The sequence below is a fragment of the Saimiri boliviensis genome, chromosome 13 (genome assembly GCF_048565385.1).
Source record: "Saimiri boliviensis isolate mSaiBol1 chromosome 13, mSaiBol1.pri, whole genome shotgun sequence".
Taxonomy (NCBI): Eukaryota; Metazoa; Chordata; class Mammalia; order Primates; family Cebidae; genus Saimiri; species Saimiri boliviensis.
In genome coordinates, this window is record NC_133461.1 from 111992301 (window position 1) to 112012287 (window position 19987).

At 47.1% G+C, this 19987-nt stretch overlaps 1 protein-coding gene across 3 annotated transcripts in view; it reads right to left on the minus strand.

Moving 5' to 3' along the window:
- Nucleotides 1-19987, minus strand: part of MYOM2 (myomesin 2) — a 112486-nt gene that overhangs the window by 50809 nt on the left and 41690 nt on the right. For all 3 annotated transcript variants that reach the window (XM_074384207.1, XM_003940707.4, XM_074384208.1), the window contains 8 exons: nucleotides 19767-19908; nucleotides 17240-17439; nucleotides 16329-16382; nucleotides 10534-10661; nucleotides 6562-6745; nucleotides 4281-4455; nucleotides 2615-2736; nucleotides 574-761 (listed from right to left, as the gene is read on the minus strand). In XM_074384207.1, coding sequence (XP_074240308.1) covers nucleotides 574-761; nucleotides 2615-2736; nucleotides 4281-4455; nucleotides 6562-6745; nucleotides 10534-10661; nucleotides 16329-16382; nucleotides 17240-17439; nucleotides 19767-19908 — 1193 coding nt within the window. The remainder of the gene's footprint in view (nucleotides 1-573; nucleotides 762-2614; nucleotides 2737-4280; nucleotides 4456-6561; nucleotides 6746-10533; nucleotides 10662-16328; nucleotides 16383-17239; nucleotides 17440-19766; nucleotides 19909-19987) is intronic.

Consider the following 19987-nt stretch of genomic DNA (forward strand, 5'->3'; position numbering starts at 1 on the left):
CAGACAGGGACACAGGACCGTGGCTGCCAAGGGCAAGTCTGGATCTGACCCCAGATCTCTGAGCTCTGTGTCAATGTCCTGGCCATCTGTACCTGTGCATCACAGGCACTACTACAGCAAGGGACTCCCCTGGAGGCTTGAAATACAAGCATGTCTCAGGGAAGCGGTGGGTGACAGGCAGAGAGTCAATGTCACTCTCTTCCAAAACACACATTCAGCATGACTCTCCCCTCAGGCGCCCCCGTGAGACTGCATCCCTACCCTCAAGGCCTCAGAGCTTGGAACAAGGGACGTTCTCACGGGTACCGGGACCAGGTCCTGGTCACACCAGAGGTCACTGACTCACCGTCAGACCCACTACATCACCGAGCTCTCTTCTTCACTGCTTCTCAGAAAGAAAAAGAATATGATTCCTAGGATCTTTTCAGCTCCAAAGCTTCATGACGTCATATGCCATTTTTAACCCATTTTTGTGTCTGTATCAAATTATCTAATGCCAACAAACTCAGAAACACTGCCCAAAACGTAAAAGAACCACCTGGGCAAGAGAAAAACAGACAAAAACCAACCAACCGTTAGGATTGTCGGTTTGCTGGGCGCGGAATTGACCTCATGCCAGTTTTTATGGTGAACTTCGCGCTTGTCCATGTAGTAGCCCAGGATCGGGGAGCCACCGCTGAACTTCGGGACCTTCCAGCCGAGGGTCATGGAGTGGCCGTCACAGTTGAGGAGCGTGATCCCGTAAGGATGGGACGGCACGGCTGCAAGGAAGCACAGCCAGGAGGTCACCAAGGACCTCAGCTGGGGGCTTTGTCCTGGGGCCGTCAGCTCTAGCATGGCGGAGGGCGGAGGGACAATGTGGAGACGGGTCTAGACACCGCACCTCTGATCCCTCTCGACCCACGTTTAACCATTCTGATCTTTACACCTTTTTAAGGGGGATGAGTATAAAAATAAACAACAGTATCTCTCATATATATTTATTGCTATTCTAAACGTTATCTGCTAAGGTTTCCGTAGGACAAGGGCACTGATCAGTTTAATCTGGTGTGAGCATTTGACAGAGCAGATGACCTGTCCTCCCTGTCCCTAAAAGAAGCTTGGAGAGGAGAATTTGCCTTTACAACCATAAGAGGCAACTACTCTGCATCTGTGGCCAGAGACAATAGATACTATTTCAGCTTATTTTAATTTCCTGCACAGTTATAGGAACTTCAGATTCCTTCAAATGAGTATGAATTCTTGTTTCCCTGTTTGAGCAGGACATTTGAAACGGATCGCCGTCAGCTATCAGGTCTAGAATGGATGGGCCCGAGTCTGCTTTGCCCCAGCTCCGAGTCATCTCAACGTGGCCATCTCGGTTACCTGAGACACAGGTGACTAGAGTAAGTGATTCTCACTGTAGAATAAAAACAGGCTGGGCGCAGTGGCTCATGCCTGTAGTCCCAGCCCTTCGGGAGGCCGAGACAGGAGGATTGCTTGAGCTCCTGAGTTTGAAACCAGCCTGGGCAATATGGTGAAACTCCATCTCAACAAAAAAAAATTAAAAACTTAGCTGGGCATGGTGGCGTGTGTCTGTGGTCCTAGATAATCAGAAGGCTGAGGCGTGAGGATCGCTTGAGCCCAAAAAGGTTGAGGCTGCAGTGAGCTGTGACCGCACCACTGCACTCCAGCCTGGGCAACAGAGTGAGACTCTATCTCAAAAAAAAAAAAAAAAAAAAAAAAAAAAAAAAAAAAAAAAAAAAAAGAGTGACTGGCTTTCATTTAGTAGGAGTGACTTAAAAAGGAAAATGGGAACGTTTAAAAATCCCTCTGAAAAAACTGAGAGGAGATTAGAGTCATCTTAAAACAAAACAGTCAGTGCTATTATACCTGGCTAGCTGTTATCACAATTGACATTCTCTGGAAATCCAGCAGCAATATCATTAGAAGATACATTTTAATTTCTCAAAATATTATAAATTTAGTTGGAGATGAAAAATCATTAAGGAGCAAAACTGTTCTCTCTGTGAGTCAAAATAATGTCATATGTCTCATTTGTGTTTCAAAATCTTCCTTAGTATGGGTGCTTTCTTTGTGAGGTGCATTTCATAAGAAAACAGCCACAAGGATGCAGCACAGCTTTATAGAGCAGCTGTTCCACGGACGGTCCCTGAGACTCAGGATCCCAATTGTCTCGTTTGATCAAAACTAAACACCTCCATTTACGAACAAAGTCACAAAGTTCTATAAACGTGACATTCCCTGAAATGATTTAAGTTCTTTGAACTGAGTAAGGTAATTGATGTTGCTCTATTTTAGCACATATTTTGAAAAGAGAAATGTATCCCCTACGCGAGTACAAGTATTTGGCAACACATGTGACCTCTAATAATGTTTTTTACAGTATTTTTAATTTGCACTTCATTGGCATATTAGCATTTCTGCCTCTCACACTATCATTTCTAAGACCAGCGGCCAGCTGAGAGGCTTTGAAGAACTGCATGTTCTCTGTTCAACTATTTGGTCTCCCTTTTTCCTCCAGTGACATTCCAAACGGCATCATAAATGTTTCTTCATGCAGAAATTACCGTGTACGGGAGCGACCAGCACAGAAGAGCCATGAGTGACTTACTGAGTGCCGCCTGCACTTTTATGACGTCTGATTCTTGGGAATTTTCACTCATCCCCACGGCGTTGACAGCCTTGACCCGGAAGATGTACTGCTCTCCCGTGGTTAAGCCGTGCACCACGAACCTGAGAAACACAGGGACCAGGGTCAGAACTGCGGGGCTCTGCTTCTCTCTCCTGCGGCAGAAGCGGAAATCATGCTGAACACATCATGCAGAAGTTTTATTCATCAAGTAACATCCTTCATTTCCAGTTCTAGTTAATTAGCTGAACGTTTGGGGCCTGAAAGTAAGGTCATGGTACCCAATTACAGCAGGAGTGACTACATGTGGTGTCAAAGCTACTTGTTCTGTGACTTCACCTTTGCTTTTGCACTTTCTGGGCCTCGTCTGGATCAAAGGTCTATTATCCAACATTTCTTATCTGAAAGAACCCAGGTATGTGAAGTGTAATGAGCAGTAATCATGCCGCAGTGGCTAAAGGCCAAGCCTTCGAAGTCAGATAATGCTGGCTTTGACACCTAACAGATGTTATCGCCTTAATCAAGTTTCTTAACCCCTGTAAGACTTTGTTTTTTTATCTGTAAGATGGGGATGATCATTCCTACCTCACAGCATTGTTGCCGGCACTACATGGAAAACTCTAGGTAGAGAACTTAGCACAGGTGACTTCTGCAGGGTAGATACTCAGTACATGTACGCAATTATTATTCATCACATACAGTCAATAAATGTTCTCTAACCATTTCGCTGTACTGGAATAATGTTTTTAGTTTCTTATTTTGATTGATCTTTCTGCATTTGGTGTGGACTGAGAACATCTAATTGTTATTCTTCTCAACGACATCTCTCCTTAGTAGCCACTGCTTTTTACAGTGTATTTTTTTAAGATGTTAAAAGGAGAAATGGCTGAGCCATAATTGATCATCTGTCCACAGGGGTGATTCTGGCAGCTGCCTACATTTTCCTAAGAAGCATGTTGCAGAGAGACCGAATAATCTCGGATATCCCGCACACTCAGCAGGCAGCAGGAGGAAGCCCTCTCCAAAGGCAGGGCCACCAGCTTTCACCTGCAAAGCCAACCAGCATCCCCCGAGCTGCCCCCACCATGAGTGAAGTGTGGGCTCCTGGCGAGGTCTCCATCAGGAGCTGGAGAATAAAACTACCAGGCACGTGAACAAAGCAACTTTAAAGTTCAAAAACATCAGTACAAAAAAATAAAATGACTTTCACATAGTAGTCACTATTTTTAACTCTCCTAGTCAAAGAAAAGGCTTAAGTGCTAATTATGTCAGAAAATTTTTTTAAAAAAAATCAGGTTCTGCCAGGAGGCGGAGGTTGCGGTGAGCCGAGATCGCGCCATTGCACTCCAGCCTGGGTAACAAGGGCGAAACTCTGTCTCAAAAAAAAAAAAAAAAAAAAAAAATCAGGTTCTGGAACTCTCCTCTAATTCATAAACAAATCATTTCGGTGAAGATGAGCATGTGTAGTAAGGAGCACACCCAAACTTTAAAAGTACACTGCCCTCTCGCGTGGCTGAGGCTCATGGATGCAGAAGCCCTGCGACCGTGGTTCTCCCTGTGCTGGAGGCCACGGGACCTAAATGGTCTTGCTTCTCGTGCTTCATTTCACGGCTGACTCCAGGGCCGGGGTGGGAGACAGGAGCCGCACCTGTTGTATCCGACGGGCTTGTGGTTGCAGGGTTCCCAGGCGTTGGTTCCAGCCACACAGCAGTCCACGTAGTAGCCCAGCAGGTCCTCCTCATGCTTGGGTCTGTCCCACTGAACCACCACTGACGTCTTGGTGTTTCGGGATGCAAGAACCCGACCAGGAGCAGAAGGGACAACTTGACATGGGAGACAACAGGAGTGATGAAATGGCCTCAGAGCTTTGGGGGCTACGCCAGAGATCTCCCTGACCTTTTCACAGGGACCTGGACAGCCAGCTGGGGGTTTGGAATAAATTCAACAAGGGGTCCGAGAGCAGGAGCCGAGTCTGGGGCCGACCACCCGAGGGACGTTGGGAGGGGCTGGCCACTCCCACCACTTCCCAAGCTCCACACAACTCCTAGAGACACAGAATGACATCCTGAAGCCTCCCGTCCTCCACCAGAGCTTTAAAAAGATCCTCCGTTGGCACTGGGGGTCAGGCTGCCTGGGTAACAACTATTTTTTGGACTGGAAATTATCAATTTTAAGAAAGTAAGACTCATTTTTATCAGATCTTTTGGAATCTCCCAGGGGATTCAAAATTCAATCATGACGTGACCATCGGATCTTCTTATCTCCTGCTAAGCCTCACTAGTTCACTGCAGATTGGGGTCTGTTCAGGCCACAGTACCACTCGTGTCCTCTGTACTGGCCACCTGAGTCAAAACCAGTGTTTCTCAATTATGCTCACGGTCATTCTCCACATGTGTCATAAATCGAAAGATGGCTGGGACCTGTGAGAGACAGCTGGTATTGTCAAGCCTGTGGTTCTGGGTATGAGTTCTAAGAACTTCAATTAAAATCAGAACCAGGTAAAAACTTGAGGGCACCCTGGAGGCAGCCGGCCTTGTGACCTTGTTCATTTCCGTCTGTGGCTTTCTCAGGAAACACGGCATAGAGACAGAGTGTGGAGGGCACCCAGGCACTGAGAACTGCGTTCCTGACACCAACGTGCCTCCCATGAAGGCTTCTGGGGACTTCCATGGGGCCTCCACTTACACGCTAGTTAACTGCAATCCATGAAGGAGTTGACTTCAGAGATTACAATTCAAACTTTCTGTAATCTGTATTTGAAACCTTCCAAGAGGGACCCTCAAGCCAGATGGGCAAGTAACTCTAGTGCCTGGCTGGGTGCACTGGCTCGCGCCTGGAATCCCAACATTTTGAGAGGCCAACATGGGAGGATTCCTTGAGTTCAGGAGTTCAAGACTGCCCTGGGCAAGATGGTGAAACCCTGTCTCTACAAAAGTTTTTTTTTTTTTAAACACACACACACACACACACACACACACACATACACACACAGAGAGAACCCTAGTGTACTCAAAATTTAAATTACTTTAAAAGTGACCTTTGCAGAGAAAAGGGAACACTTATACACTGTTGGTGGGAACAGAAATTAGTTCAACTACTGTGGAAAGCAGTGTCGTCCCTCCTCAAAAGAAGAACTATCATTCAACCCAGCAATCCCAGTACTGGGTATATACCCAGAAGAATATAAATTGTTCTACCATAAAGACATATGGGTGTTAATGTTCATTGAAGCACTATTCACAACAGCAAAGACATGGAATCAACCCAAATGCCCATCAATGACAGATTGGATAGAGAAAATGTGGTGCATGTACACCATGGAATAGTACGCAGCCATCAAAAAGAACAAGATCATGTCATCGGCAGGAACATGGGTCGAGTTGGAGGCCATTATCTTTAGCAAACTAAGGCAGAAACAGAAAACCAAATACCAAGTGTTCTCGCTTGTAAGTGGGAGCTAAATGATGAGAACACATGGACGCATAGAGGGGAGCAACACACACTGGGGCCTTTTAGCGGGTCCAGGATGGGAGGAGGGAGAGGAGCAGGAAAAGTAGCTAATGGCTACTAGGCTTAGTACCTGGATGACAAAATAATCTTTACAACACACCGCCATAATACAAACCTACACATGGACCCCTGAACCTAAAACAAAAGTTTACAAAAAAGTTTAAATAAAACAATAAAAGTGACTATTTCCTAAACGTATTTTTTCAGCTCACTTAGCGGTTTCATGAAAAGATGGAGCTTCAGAGAACCACACAAAACATGTCAGAGAGCTCTGAATCTCTCACAAAGGAACTTTAACTTCAACTTGAACTTCGACCTGCTTACAACGCTAATGTCTTTAGGCACACCATTTAAGGCTATGTGGCGCCACCCCACTCTTAGCCTGTCCTGCCTTGGGGACGCCCAGGGCGACGGCTCACCAGTTACGTCCTGGGCCTGAATGGGAGACGTCATCTCCGACGGCTCGCTCAGGCCGTGCCGGTTCGCTGACAGCACTCGGAACACGTACGGCTTCCCCTCCATCAGGTCGAACACGGCGTATCTCGGGGACCTCACAGCCGTCTCGGCGTTGACTCTCTGCCAGCTGCCACTCCCCACCACGGACTACAAAGAGAAATGAGACCGGACGTGAAGAGAGAGAGGTTCCCAGAGTTGCGTGGAAGAAAGCTCAGTTCTCGCCAAGGCAGGTCCACCAGGCGCTCCCGCGGCGTCTCACACACACAGGATGGTCATGCATCTTTTTTTTTTTTTTTTAGATGGAGTCTCGCTCTGTTGCCCAGGCTGGAGTGCAGTGGGGCGATCTCTGCTCACTGCAAACTCCACCTCCCGAGTTCAAGTGATTCTCCTGCCTCAGCCTCCTGAGTAGCTAGAATTACAGGCACATGCCACCACGTCCAGCTAATTTTTGTATTTTTAGTAAAGACAGGGTTTCACCAGGTTGGTCAGGCTGGTCTCCACCTCTTGACCTCATGACCTGCCTGCCTCGGCCTCCCACAGTGCTGGGATTACAGGAATGAGCCACCACAGCTGGCCTTTTTTGAGCTGTGTGAAACATGAAGCCAATTTGGAGAAGGAAGTGAATTACCCAAAGTTGATCATGTTTACTAATACAATTGTTTTCCATTAAATTATTCAACAATAGAAAATGTAAGGGAATCAATACCTAGGTTGTAGTTTTAGTAAAATGGAATTAACTTGCAAATAATGAAAGATAATTTAGGAGTATATTTGTAAAACTGCATCATAACTCAGTGGGTGGCATTTCAATGTAAAATTATTACCATAGTGTGGCTACTTGGGGGAGTGATAAAATGTCAGCAATCTAAATGACTGTCAATACAGTAAAACACATTATATGTGCCTAGATTAAAAACCACATAGCCACCTAAATATTGTATCACAATCTTTAGTCTAATAAGAGAAATTATGTTACTTTGTGAAATGTAGCACAGAATGAAAATTGTGTACTATAACAAGTACATTAAAATCTATGGAGAAAAAGACTATAAATATATGCACCACATATTAATATGACTTTTATGATGGAATTATTGTTGATTTTAATTGCATTCCATGTAACTTCTCTGTCTTTCCCAAATTCTATATACTGCTTGTTTAATTTCTGTGTTTTGTAACTACTTTAAGAACCCTGATTACATGTTTTCTTTTTTTTTTTTTTTTTCACACAGAGATAAAACTCCTTTTTTGAATGTAGTTTTGTGGTAGTAAAAGTTGGATCTACACTGACCTGCTAAGTCTGCTGAAAATTTCAGACAGCGACACAGACTTCTAGAAATTAGATTCGTATTTGAAGAAGTCTCCTCTCAATTCGGTGAATGTGAAAAGTCGCTATCTTGCGTCTGCCCCAAGCATCCGTGGTGGGAACCCCACAGCGTCATGGGCCTGAGACCCTCCCAGCCCCAAGCAACGGCAGTCCCGGTGGCTACGGGAGAGCTTCCTCTCCTGCATCTGAACGTGGTCCCACAATGGGAATGTTTATCCGCTGCTGGGGGAATGTCAGTGAGTTCAGCCACTGGGGAAAGTAGGTTAGAGACTTCTCAAAGAACTTAAAACAGAAGTACCGTTTCATCCAGCAATCCCATTACTGGGGATATGCCCAAAGGAAAATAAATCATTCTGCCAGAAGACGCATGCACTTGTATGTTCAGAGCAGCACTGTTCACAACAGTGAAGACGTGGAATCCTCCCACCTGGTGCCCGTCATGGTGGACTGCATAGAGAAAATGCAGTGCAACCCGGCCGTGGAATACTACACAGTCATAAAAAGGAACAAAATCCTGTCCTGTGCAGCCACATGGGTGCCGCTGGAGGCTGTTATCCTAAGTGATTTAACACAGGAACAGAAAACCAAATACCGTAAGATCTCACTTAAAATGGGAGTTAAACAGTGAGTTCACGTGGACACAAAGATGTCTACAGTGGGCACCCAGGCCTAACAGAGAGGGCAAGGGCTGAAAAACTACCTACAGAGTGCTGTGCTCACCAGCTAGGTGATGAGATCAATCGCACCTCGAAATCAGTGTCTCACAACATGCCCTTGTCAAAAGCTGTCGAAATAGAAGTTGAAATTACATTTTCTTAAAAATGTGTGCCTGCCGCAAAGGCGTAAGAAGGAGACAGTGGACTTGGGGATTTGGGGGAAAGAGTGGGAGGGGAGCGAGGGATAAAAGACTACAAATGGGTGCAGTGTACACTGCTCAGGTGATGGGTGCACCAACATCTCACTAATCACCACTAAAGAACTTATTCATATAAGCAAATACCACCTGTACCCTCAGTAACTTATGGCAAAATAAAACAATAACATTTACCCACAAAAAACAAAGCGTGCCTGTCATGTCATCAATACTGACAGCAGGCAGGGATGTCGACAGAGTCTGCCCACACACCGACTCCCGGTAGAGTCCTTGCTCTAAAAGTGTGTTCACAGGTGACGTGTCGTGGCTCACCTGGCCTGCAAACACATTAAAGTGCCTGTAATCCCCGCACTTTGGGAGGCTGAGGCAGGAAGACTACTTGAGCCAGGAATTTGAGACCAGCCTGGGCAACATGGCGAGACCTCCTCTCTACAAAAAAATTGAAAATCAGCTGGGTATGGTGGCGCACACCTGTGGTCCCAGCTACTCTGGGGGTCAGGGGGCTAGGGCAGAAGGAGGGCTTGAGCCCAGGAGGTAGAGACTACAGTGAGCTACGATTGCCCCACTGCATTCTAGCCGGAGTGACAGAATGAGAACTGGTCTCAAAATAAAAATGCATTTGCAAACTTGGTGTTTCTGGTAGTGACGGAAGATGAGGGGAGTGAGAGGCCTGAGAATACGGCTTCTGCCTTAGGAGAGCCCACAGAGGGACGACTGGACACTTGTATTTTCATAATAAGTACACTCTGCCACTGAGAATTAATAATTTAATGCTTTACCCTGAAATTATTGCACTTTCTACCCCCCAGATATCATGCCTTGCAGATAAGCAGAGAAGGCCAGAGGGTCCTCCTTCATTCTGGAGTCTGAAATACGGTCCATTTCCATGTCTGTTTCTTCCCTGCTGTAATGAGTGGTGCCGTGATGATCGCATTAGACGGCATAAGCTTAGACATGTTATATTCTCCGTCATGTGCACACTGTATGTTGTATCACATATTAGTATATAAATTTTAGTGACAGCTTTTGCAGGACATAGGAGGCTTATCCAACTATGGCCTACAACCCAACAGAGGGTCACCAAGTCAGATTAGTGGGTCACAACCTGTGTGTTTAATGGCACAGGACAGACATGCGTGCCTAAAGGGAGAATTTGTGAGATTCTCCAGGTTACATACATACACATGTGCCTGTGTCTGCTGTGTATGTGTTTTCAGAACTGCAATGTACAGTGTATTTTGTATTTCTTTGTATGCGTTCAAGTCAAAAAAGAAGCCTTGCAGCAGATGGTCTGGGGACTCCAACCCCTGTCCGTCTTGTGTGAATTTCCTATACACGACTGCCACCCAATGGCCACACGACTCGTGCACAAGCAAAGCCAGTGAGGAATCTGGAATACCTAGCATGTGGGTGCCTGGAAAGTTGCAGCAGGAAGGAAAAGGTAGATCCCTCAAGGTCAGCCATCCACGGGGCAGTGGAGAACACAGGTGCCCAGAGAGGGAAGCAGCTCCCCGCTCACACCAAGGGGCAACACTGGGCTAGGACGCAGCCCAGCCCCCGGGGCCAATTTCCACCCCAGAATGCCTCCGCTGTGGCGTGACCTCAGCCCTAACCTCATCTTCCCCAGCCACGGGGACGCATCTGTACCCACGAATCATCTTTAAAACACAGCAGACACGATGGTGTGAGGCCACACAGAGGTCAGCTTCTCCAGCACACAGGCCTGGAGCTTACCTTCTCGATGAAGTACGTGAGCGGGTCCTTGCCACGGGGAGTGGGTGGCTCCCAGCTGAGGACGACGTAGTTTCTGCTGATTTCAGAGGCGTGCACGTTGGTGGGAGGCCCTGGAATCTGGACCTCACCTGGAGGAATAATGAACTCAGTGAGTGCTGGAGGACCCTGTTGGCGCTGCTGCAGCCCACGTCTCAGCCCTGGAGGACTCTGCGAGGTGGGTGTTGCTCTTCACCTTGTTTCTCTTTGGGGAAAGCAAACAAACCCCAAGAACTGCTTCTTCAGAGCCAGAGGATAAGGAACCACTAAAGATACCCAGTTATTTTGGCTTCCAATACAGAAATAAGCCAGTTCATAAGAAAAGAATCTCAGCAAGGCGTGGTGGCTCACACCTGTAATCTCAGCACTTCGGGAGGCTGAGGTAGGTGGATCATGAGGTCAGGAGATCGAGACCCTCCTGGCCAACGTGATGAAACCCCATCTCTACTAAAAATATAAAAATTAGCTGGGCATGGTGGTGTGTGTCTGTGGTCCCAGCTACTCAGAAGGCCAAGTCAGGAGCATGGATTGAACCCAGGAGGCAGAGGCTGCAGTGAGCTGAGATGGTACCACTGCAATCCAGCCTGGCAGCACAGTGAGACGTCATAAAAAAAAAAAAAAAAAAAAAAAGAATCTCAAACGAAAATCTTCCAGATAATCTTCTGGAAGAGGGGGAAGGATTTACCAGAAGAAACCAGGGGTAGCACCTGACACGGAGTTCCTCACACTGTACTGGGAATCTGTGCAGCGAACACATTCGCAGTCTGTGTTCCGCAGTACGGAAGCGTGGCAGAACCAGGCGGCCCCACCTCTAAGGATCCTCTCTGGGTTCTTTCTGTATGCGTGTGCCCTCAGAGCACTTAAATTATACACCTACTTCTAAAGCACCTTGCCTGCTCCTCCCTCACAAGATAGGCCCCGTGTTCACAGGCGCTGTATTCTATGCCTGCATATTTGAGTTTCGCAGTGATGTTGATAAGCCCTTTGCAAATGAGTATGAGATGCTCCAGACGTCCCTCTTCTGACGTACATCTGTTTTTAATATACTGTGAGCTGGGGGATCTCTGTTTGAATTTACAGGAGATGCTCAGAAGCAGTGGAGGTGGAAGTCTTCCAGACCCACCGCTCTTGAAATTGTGATACAAAATACTACGAGCACATGATTAAAATGGTCTGAAACCTCCCCAGGACATCTCTGAGCCCTTCTCAAAACCCCATTCTCCGTCAGGTGTCTGTGGCAGGCCAGAAACTGAACATGGAAACAGCACAAAGCAAGACTGAGTTTGTTTCCTGAGTCCTGCTGCACGGCGCATTGTGTGCTCGAGGCAACGCAGGCTGAGCTGGGATCGTTCCGGTAAGCACTGAATTTCAAACAAGGAGTCAGCGTGTCTCCAGAAAGCACAGAGGGAGACCAGGGCAGGGGACAGCCCACGGGCCTGCTCTCCACCCGTGCACCGTGTCCACACCTTGAGACTCACAGAAAAAAAGCATTACAGAGAGAAGACCTGGAAAACTCATCTTCCTGTAATACAAGCCCAAATTCCAAAACTGAATCCCAGTTAATTTTCAAAGGTGCTAACGAGGGAAGCAAACGAGGGGACAGAAGGGACAAGGCAAAGAACAGAAGCAGTGAGGGGTGTGGGCCGCTGACAGCAGAAGCTCATTCACACTTTCGGAAATGTCTTGCTGCCTTTGCCCCTGCACGTAGCAAAAGCCCAGAGACAGTGGAGTGAGAGACATTTCCTTTGATGACAAGGTGAGAAGAAAGAATACAGTCTTGTCAGCAGAGGATCCCCTCGGGGGCAAGACATGGGTTATTCTTCACATTCTCCATCACCTTGGGCAATGAAATCACAGGAGCCCTGCGGATTTGCAGACGCTCCAGCCTTGGAGAGCTGAGAAATGGACTCAAAAGGGTCCCATGAGCCAGGGAGAGGGAAGCACAGGGGTGGGAATGAGTGCTGAGCCCGCAGCTGAGAGGGGAGCGAAGAGAAAGCAAATGAACGTTATGCACACGTGAGATGCCACTAGGCACATGCGAGGCACCGCTAAGCACACACGATGCCACTAGGCACACGTGAGACACCATGCACACACGAGACACTGCTAAGCACAAGATACCATGAAGCACATGAGACGCTAACAGGCACTTGTGAGATACCGCTAAGCACACATGAGACCCCACTAAGCACACGAGACCCCACTAAGCACACGGGAGACATCACTAAGCACACACGAGACCCCACTAAGCACACGGGAGACATCACTAAGCACACACAAGACACCGCTGAGCACGCACGAACACATGAGACACCGCTAAGCAGGTGTGAGACATCACTAAGCACATGCAGGACACAGGCGAACAGTTCTACCCCCAGGGCACTGACGCTGCCTCATCTCTGCTTCAGCCCTGAAGCCTCCCTAGCCCTGTTCCAATGGGCCAAGTCAATACTAGATGAAAACAGTGAGATGTGTGCAAACACACATACTTTTTGTATTATCACATGTTATATACATTATCAATATATAATCCATATTGTTTTAAAAAGCTTTCACATCCAGTATCTTGTTTTTGGTTCTGTTCATGTACGGAGGAAGATACTACTGGTTTCTTCCACTTAAAAATCCAGAGATGGAGCTCACAAAAACGTAGCACTTTCCTAAGATCGCACAGCTACTGGGTGGCTGGATTGGGGTCCAGGCTTAGGTCTTCTGGTTCCAGCTTTTGCATTTTGCTCCCTCATCCACCTAAGGAAAACCACAACCTCCCCAGGAGATTTTTCTCTAGGTCAATGAAACACCGAGTTTATTTCAGGTGTGGTGGAATTCGAGGGGGTGCCCAACAACAGGAGTGAGTCGGGCAGAAGGCAGAGCCCGTGACTGAGCACGTGGGCTGCAGAGGACCCGGCCCAAGACAGCACCGCCGATGCCCGCACACGTAATCAGGAGAGAATCAAATGGTAGAACGGCAGAGTAAAAACACTCTCGTGACATTCTGACAGAGTCTATTCTGGCCTTTCCAAGAATAGAGTATCCATTTCTCAATGCAGCAATTCAAGAAACACTGGGCACGTTGGGTGAAAGTAAGGAAAGAGCATGGACAGCCATTTAGACGTTTGGAGGAAGATGTCGCCCAAGATTAAAAAGATGAGAAAAACTCAGCAGAAAGTCAGAAACAGCAGAGGACCGATTTTTAGCCAACAACGGTAATGAGTTTCCATTTCATTAAAAGAAGGGGAGTTTGCCAAGGACTTTCTAGCAAAAGCAATCGTAAAAGAATTAAAAGTCAGCTGAAGAAAAAAGACATGGGTAGAAAAGGGAACTTCCTAATAGCAAATCTGTGAACCCCAGAATGATTCGCTTAGAACTATTATGCGTCTCTTTCCTTCGCTAAAGGTTTTTTAAATTAGAGGAGGTATTCCTTGGTCCAAATGGCTGAGGGGAACAGATGAACTTCCCAAACCCCCATATCAACGAGCCGAATTTCGATTTCATGCCCAGTGTGTTTCTGACCACAAACGGTGCCTGTTTGCTGTGCACGAAGCGTCACACCAGGGAACCGAAGCCCGGGACACTAGGCCTCAGGCCGTTTCCAAGCCCCAAGTCCAGCAGTTTCCCACCGGAGATTCTCACCTCTGCCCCCATTTCCCGCTGCATACACACAGCCTCGGAAAGGTTCCCTGAGGATGAATAAATCCCGCCATGTTCACAACTGCCTCCAACAGAGGCGGGCACAGGCCCAGGGAGCCAGAAACCTGCCTTGCTGAAAGCCAGGACAACACAAGGCCGCAGAAAGTGGCATCTGGGTCTCTGCTCCAGGCGGAAATGACAGCCACTGTGTCCGGACACCGAACTTCATTTTACCAGCTGGCCAACAAGCCTCAGGACGTGCGCTCTTTCTTCATTTGACACGTAATGAACGTATAGCCCACCACGATCACGTCTCACTAGATAGACAGACCGTCTCTCCAAAAAGGCAGGGTTTCTGCCTGGGGAAGTTTCATTCTTCATTCCATTCCATTATTTCCCTTTCCCAGTGCTCTTCACAACGGCCTTTACCGAAGGCAAATGTCACCACAGATCCGTGGCATTTGTAAAGTAAGTTCCGCCTTCTCGCCGGGCGTCATCTTTGCCAGGTTGGAATCCCACACATCCACTCAGAGTGGTGCAGGCTGCCCATCTCCTCCCTGATCTGTCTACCCATGAGGAGGGAGAAGGGGGACTGCCTGTTCCTCCAGAGTCCCAAAACCAAGCCTCGTTCTACACAGGCTGGCCTGCCTTGAGCGTGCCTTCTCTTCCAATAGACTCTGGAGCCATTTTTCATTTATTCAAATGTCTGTGATTTAATTACCAAAAAAATGGGGAGGATTTATCATGCACGGGACAGAATACTAGGCTGAGTCAACCAGCCGGTGCCCAGGAAGCGGCACAAAGCCACCCTCCCCAAAGTCTTCACTTTCATTCCTTATGTGCAGAACGTCTTTCCTGAGTTCTGGGTCCTTCTGGAGCCAGAGGATTTGACAATGGCTTTAAAGGTTACCTTGGCTTGACCAGAACTCTTAACGGTCTTCTTTTGGGATGTCCCTCATGGGACACACTGGGACATATGTTAGTTTTGAGATCCTAGAGAAAAATCTTTATGGGGCAGAAAATGCAATGCATGTATATCAATTGGGGACATATCTGCTTCAGATGTAGAAAACCAATTAAGAAAAAGTTTTTTGAGTCCACAGCTCTAGAAGAGAGAGAGCAGGGCTGCGATTTTAAAGAGCAGCTCAGAATCACCACTCCTTAGCCAATGGCTCTAAATTGATTCAAAATCTTTCTTTATAAGCCTTCACCCACGGCACTCTATGAACTCTAATTGTAAGTCCAATTAAAGTCTTTTGATTTCTGGTTAATAATATTGGATTCGGCCGGGCGCGGTGGCTCACGCCTGTAATCCCAGCACTTTGGGAGGCCGAGGCGGGTGGATCACGAGGTCGAGAGACCGAGACCATCCTGGTCAACATGGTGAAACCCCGTCTCTACTAAAAATACAAAAAATTAGCTGGGCATGGCGGCACGTGCCTGTAATCCCAGCTACTCAGGAGGCTGAGGCAGGAGAATTGCCTGAACCCAGGAGGCGGAGGTTGCGGTTGCGGTGAGCTGAGATCGCGTCATTGCACTCCAGCCTGGGTACCAAGAGCAAAACTCTGTCACAAAAATAATAATAATAATAATATTGGATTCTCCTTAACATATCATTCTTTCTAAAGCTCTCTAAAAGGAATATCAGGGAGAAAATAACCACAAAATCAAATATAAATAAGGACCAAGAACGTCCTTTGGCAGGAAAGACCATTTCAGTTAAAATGTCAGGAATAAAATTTTGGCTTAGAAAATGTAAAACGAATTTTTTACACACACGACTTCACTAACGCAATCTGTGAGAAAGGATCTTCTATCAGCCAGCAACCACGTTTAGCTTTAGTCTTGTTCCTTCCCTACCAGTCCCCGAAAGCATACATGCGTCACCCCCGAGTGGAAGGTGCGCCTGAGACTCGCTACCCAACATCTGCTTCCCGCTCTCTCTGTCTTACCCGTTTTCGTTTGTTTCCTTTTTCTAACTTCTGCGGACACTGGGCTCGCAGGCCTGACCTGCAGTTTTCACTTTTCATGCAGAGACTGTGCCCACGCTCCATCCACCTCTCCCATCCCTAACCACAAGTCCAAATCCCCCGGGGTGGAGCAGCTGGAGTGAGTGAGGAGCTACTTACCTTCCAGGTCATCCTGATAAATGACAATCTCCTTCTCTCCCTCCAAATGAACGGCTGTGGGGAGAAAGCTTGTCACTTGATTTGATATGCAAAGGTTTCCCCAAAAGCCCCCATTTCCCCTAATTCAGTGCCGGCTGCACATCACCTCTGCATTAGGACTACGACCTGTGAGTTCTTTCTCCAACTTATGCGACACAAGTCACGGCACCCCCAAGCTGCAGCTTGGTCTGTCTGAGGCCCAGGCTAGGGAAACAGGCTCAGCCCCCTCTGCCTCCAGTCCCCGTCCCTCTCTGTGGGGCCAAGAACATGGGCTCCCTGGGAAAGCTGGCTTACAGTCTCTTGGAATGACATTAGGACATTCTAGAATGGTTCTCATGTGGAATTTGGAAGTCTTTTGAAAACCTCTGGGGCCATCCTAGCTGATCATAGAAGTGTCCTGGTAATAGTTAGCACGTCTCAGCTCTTTGTGGTGGATACAAAGGGCCACGTGGGTGAGAAAAATGGAGTGGCTCGCTTAAAACCGTAAGGAAGGACCCAATCCCATTAAGGAATCTGTGTCATGCAAGATTAAAACTCAGAAACAGGACGGCCTTCTAAGTGTCATTATGTGCTGAAATTATATCACTCATGGAATGTAAAGGTCTAATTCTGAGCCACTTGAACTGGGACTCCAGCAAAGAGCTTTCTGGAGGTGAGGCACATTCATTTTAGAGTGTAAATGTCAGCCTGGCTGTCCCCATTCCTACAGCGACGCTGGCAGAGACGTCAGACAGCAGTAATACGGCCTGTGCCACGCTCTGCACACGGGGCGTGCTTACAGCTCACATCGAGTTGGGAGGGAAAGAGAACAAATCACACACAAACAGCCAAAGCTCCTGGGCACCGTGAAAACCCAGGCGTTAGCGGCCTACCTTGTAACTTTCTGAGGTCCATGGGGTCGAGGGCAGCCACCGCATCCGAGACCCTGGAGGGCCGGCTGATGCCTGCACTGTTCACTGCTCTCACTCGGAATATGTAAGACCTTCCTTCAAAAAGCCCCGTGACTGGGTATTTGCAGATTTTCACCGGCGCATCATTGCACTGAACCCAATTATTCGTTCCTACTTCACATCTTCAAGTTAAAAAGAAAAACAATAGCAAATGTGGCAACCTACTAAATATATACAGGTATATACACATATACACGCACCAATTATAACAGGAAAATATGTCATGCCAGTAAAATCCATGCTGCTAAAATATTGACTTGTATAGACAAACTGTAAAAGACGGAGCTATTTAGAAAATGCAATACATATATTACATATAATATCAATTATACATGTAATATATACCCATGAATCTTAATAATTTATAGCTAAAGATCAGTTCCTGTCATCAAACACATTGAGGCAAAAATGTCCTCAAAGTTATTTTAGCCGTATTCTGAACAGTTCTTTCTCCAACTTATGCGACACAAGTCACGGCACCCCCAAGCTGCAGCTTGGTCTGTCTGAGGCCCAGGCTAGGGAAACAGGCTCAGCCCCCTCTGCCTCCAGTCCCCGTCCCTCTCTGTGGGGCCAAGAACATGGGCTCCCTGGGAAAGCTGGCTTACAGTCTCTTGGAATGACATTAGGACATTCTAGAATGGTTCTCGTGTGGAATTTGGAAGTCTTTTGAAAATATTAATTTCTGATCAGAAATCTAAAAATATAGGAAAGATTTACCTCTCTTTTTACAGGTTGAAAAATGTAAAAATAAAACCTTCTTGGGAAGCCAAGGTGGGTGGATTACCTGGGGTCAGGCGTTCGAGACCAGCCTGGCCAACATGGCAAAACCCTGTCCCTACCAAAAATACAAAAAGTAGCCAGACGTGGTGGTGAGTGCCTGGAATCCCAGCTACTCAGAGGCTGAGGAAGGAGAATCGCTTGAACCCAGGAGGTGAAGGTTGCAGTGAGCCAAGATTGCTCCATTGCACTTCATTCTGGGTGGCAAGAGTGAAACTCCGTCTCAAAAAAAAAAAAAAAAATCTTCATGTTAAATCCCTAGAAAAGAGCCAGTTCAGAAAATCAGTCTTCTGGAGACAGCACTCAACCCCAGAGTGGTGTCTTCATCTGGGGAAAAAAAAAAAAACCACTCTCCTCCTAAGTACCCAGCATTTTTAATGAAAGCTCTCTGATCCACCTGCCCTGGCCTGTTTTAGCCAAAGGGAATGACGAGGTTGCAATCAAATGTCTGGCAGGAAAACCTTCGACTTCAGGCAACAGCTGGCAAGTTGCAAGCCTGAAGGAAGGGCAGGCGAGGAGCTGCACCCCACTTCCAAAGGTTCTGTTGCTTTGATTTTCACGTTTGCTTTTTTTGCAATGAGAGCAGGCGTGTGGATTGTTAGCTGAGATGGTGCAGGAAATGGTTTTTGTCAGCTTAGCCGGAAAACTAGTCAGCTGTCCCAGGAGAAAAGAGGATCACTTTGAGAGTTTGGTTTTCTCATTCTTGTTGTCATTATTGCTTAACTCAAGGTAAGCCCTGAACAGCACTCCCCGCTATTCCCAAAATATTACTTTGATGGCAAACATTTCACCCCAGAAGCAGCTTCACTGGAAGAGAAAAGAGAATTTAATCAGTTTAAAAAAAAAAAAAAAGCCAATTTCCTCTCTTTTTTTTTTCTGAGATAATTACCTTATTTTTCTGTTTAATATACATATAAAATTCTACATTCCTACCAGGAACCATCTCTTACACTATCTGTCTCCTTTCTAAATTCATTTTCTTTAACTATAATTTACTCTAGTAACTGGAATTTGTATTTAGGGCATAAATTGCACATCGAACAAGCCCACTGGCTCTGCTCAGTGTGCTTCCCAGGCACTGAGGACTGTCCCCAGTACGGGAAGTCAAAGAGTTAAAACTGCACTGGCTCCAACGATGACCTAAATGTAAGTTATCAACTCAAACCCAAACTCCAATATTTCATACTCTGAAGCTCTGGATTTTTTACTTGGAAACAAGAACACCTTATTCCTCCACAGAAAAAGGAATAGAGTTTCGGTAGAAATGAGCTCGCATTCTTCAAGCCACTTTCTCTCTCAGGAGGGAAGGACGGTCCCAAACCTCAATTCTGCTAAAGCCAGGGCCCTCTCTGGAACGGGGCACAGCCCAGACCTCAGCAGAATCACAGCACCGGGCTCAGGGCGAGCCTGCGGACGTCGGTGGGGTTGGTTCCTGGGTGTGCAACAGGCACACAAGGCTCCACCTTCAACTAACACAAACCGAGTGTGGTTCTGCCGGGCTCAGCCTACTTGGTGCCTTTACCATCACCTAATCAGGACCTCACACAACCAATTAGCCACGTGCCTAGAATGGGAACCTCGACTCGCGTTGAGAAAGATTTCCCAATGTGTCGTCCATGGTAAGATTCAATGCAGGAATATTTTCATTCCCAGAAGAAGGCAAGGCACTCACCGGTCCACAAAATAGCCCATGACGGGGCTCTCGGTGGTGGTGTTGGGGGGCTTCCAGGTCACGATGACGTAGTCTCGGTTGGCCTCGTGGCACTGCAAGTCCATGGGTGCACCGGGCGCCCCTGTGACCAGCGGGTCAGCGTCTTGGGGCAAGGAGAGAAAAGGCACATCATGGCGTTTAAAGGCTGGGGTCACTGCAAAGCCTGTTCACAGCTCCTCCGA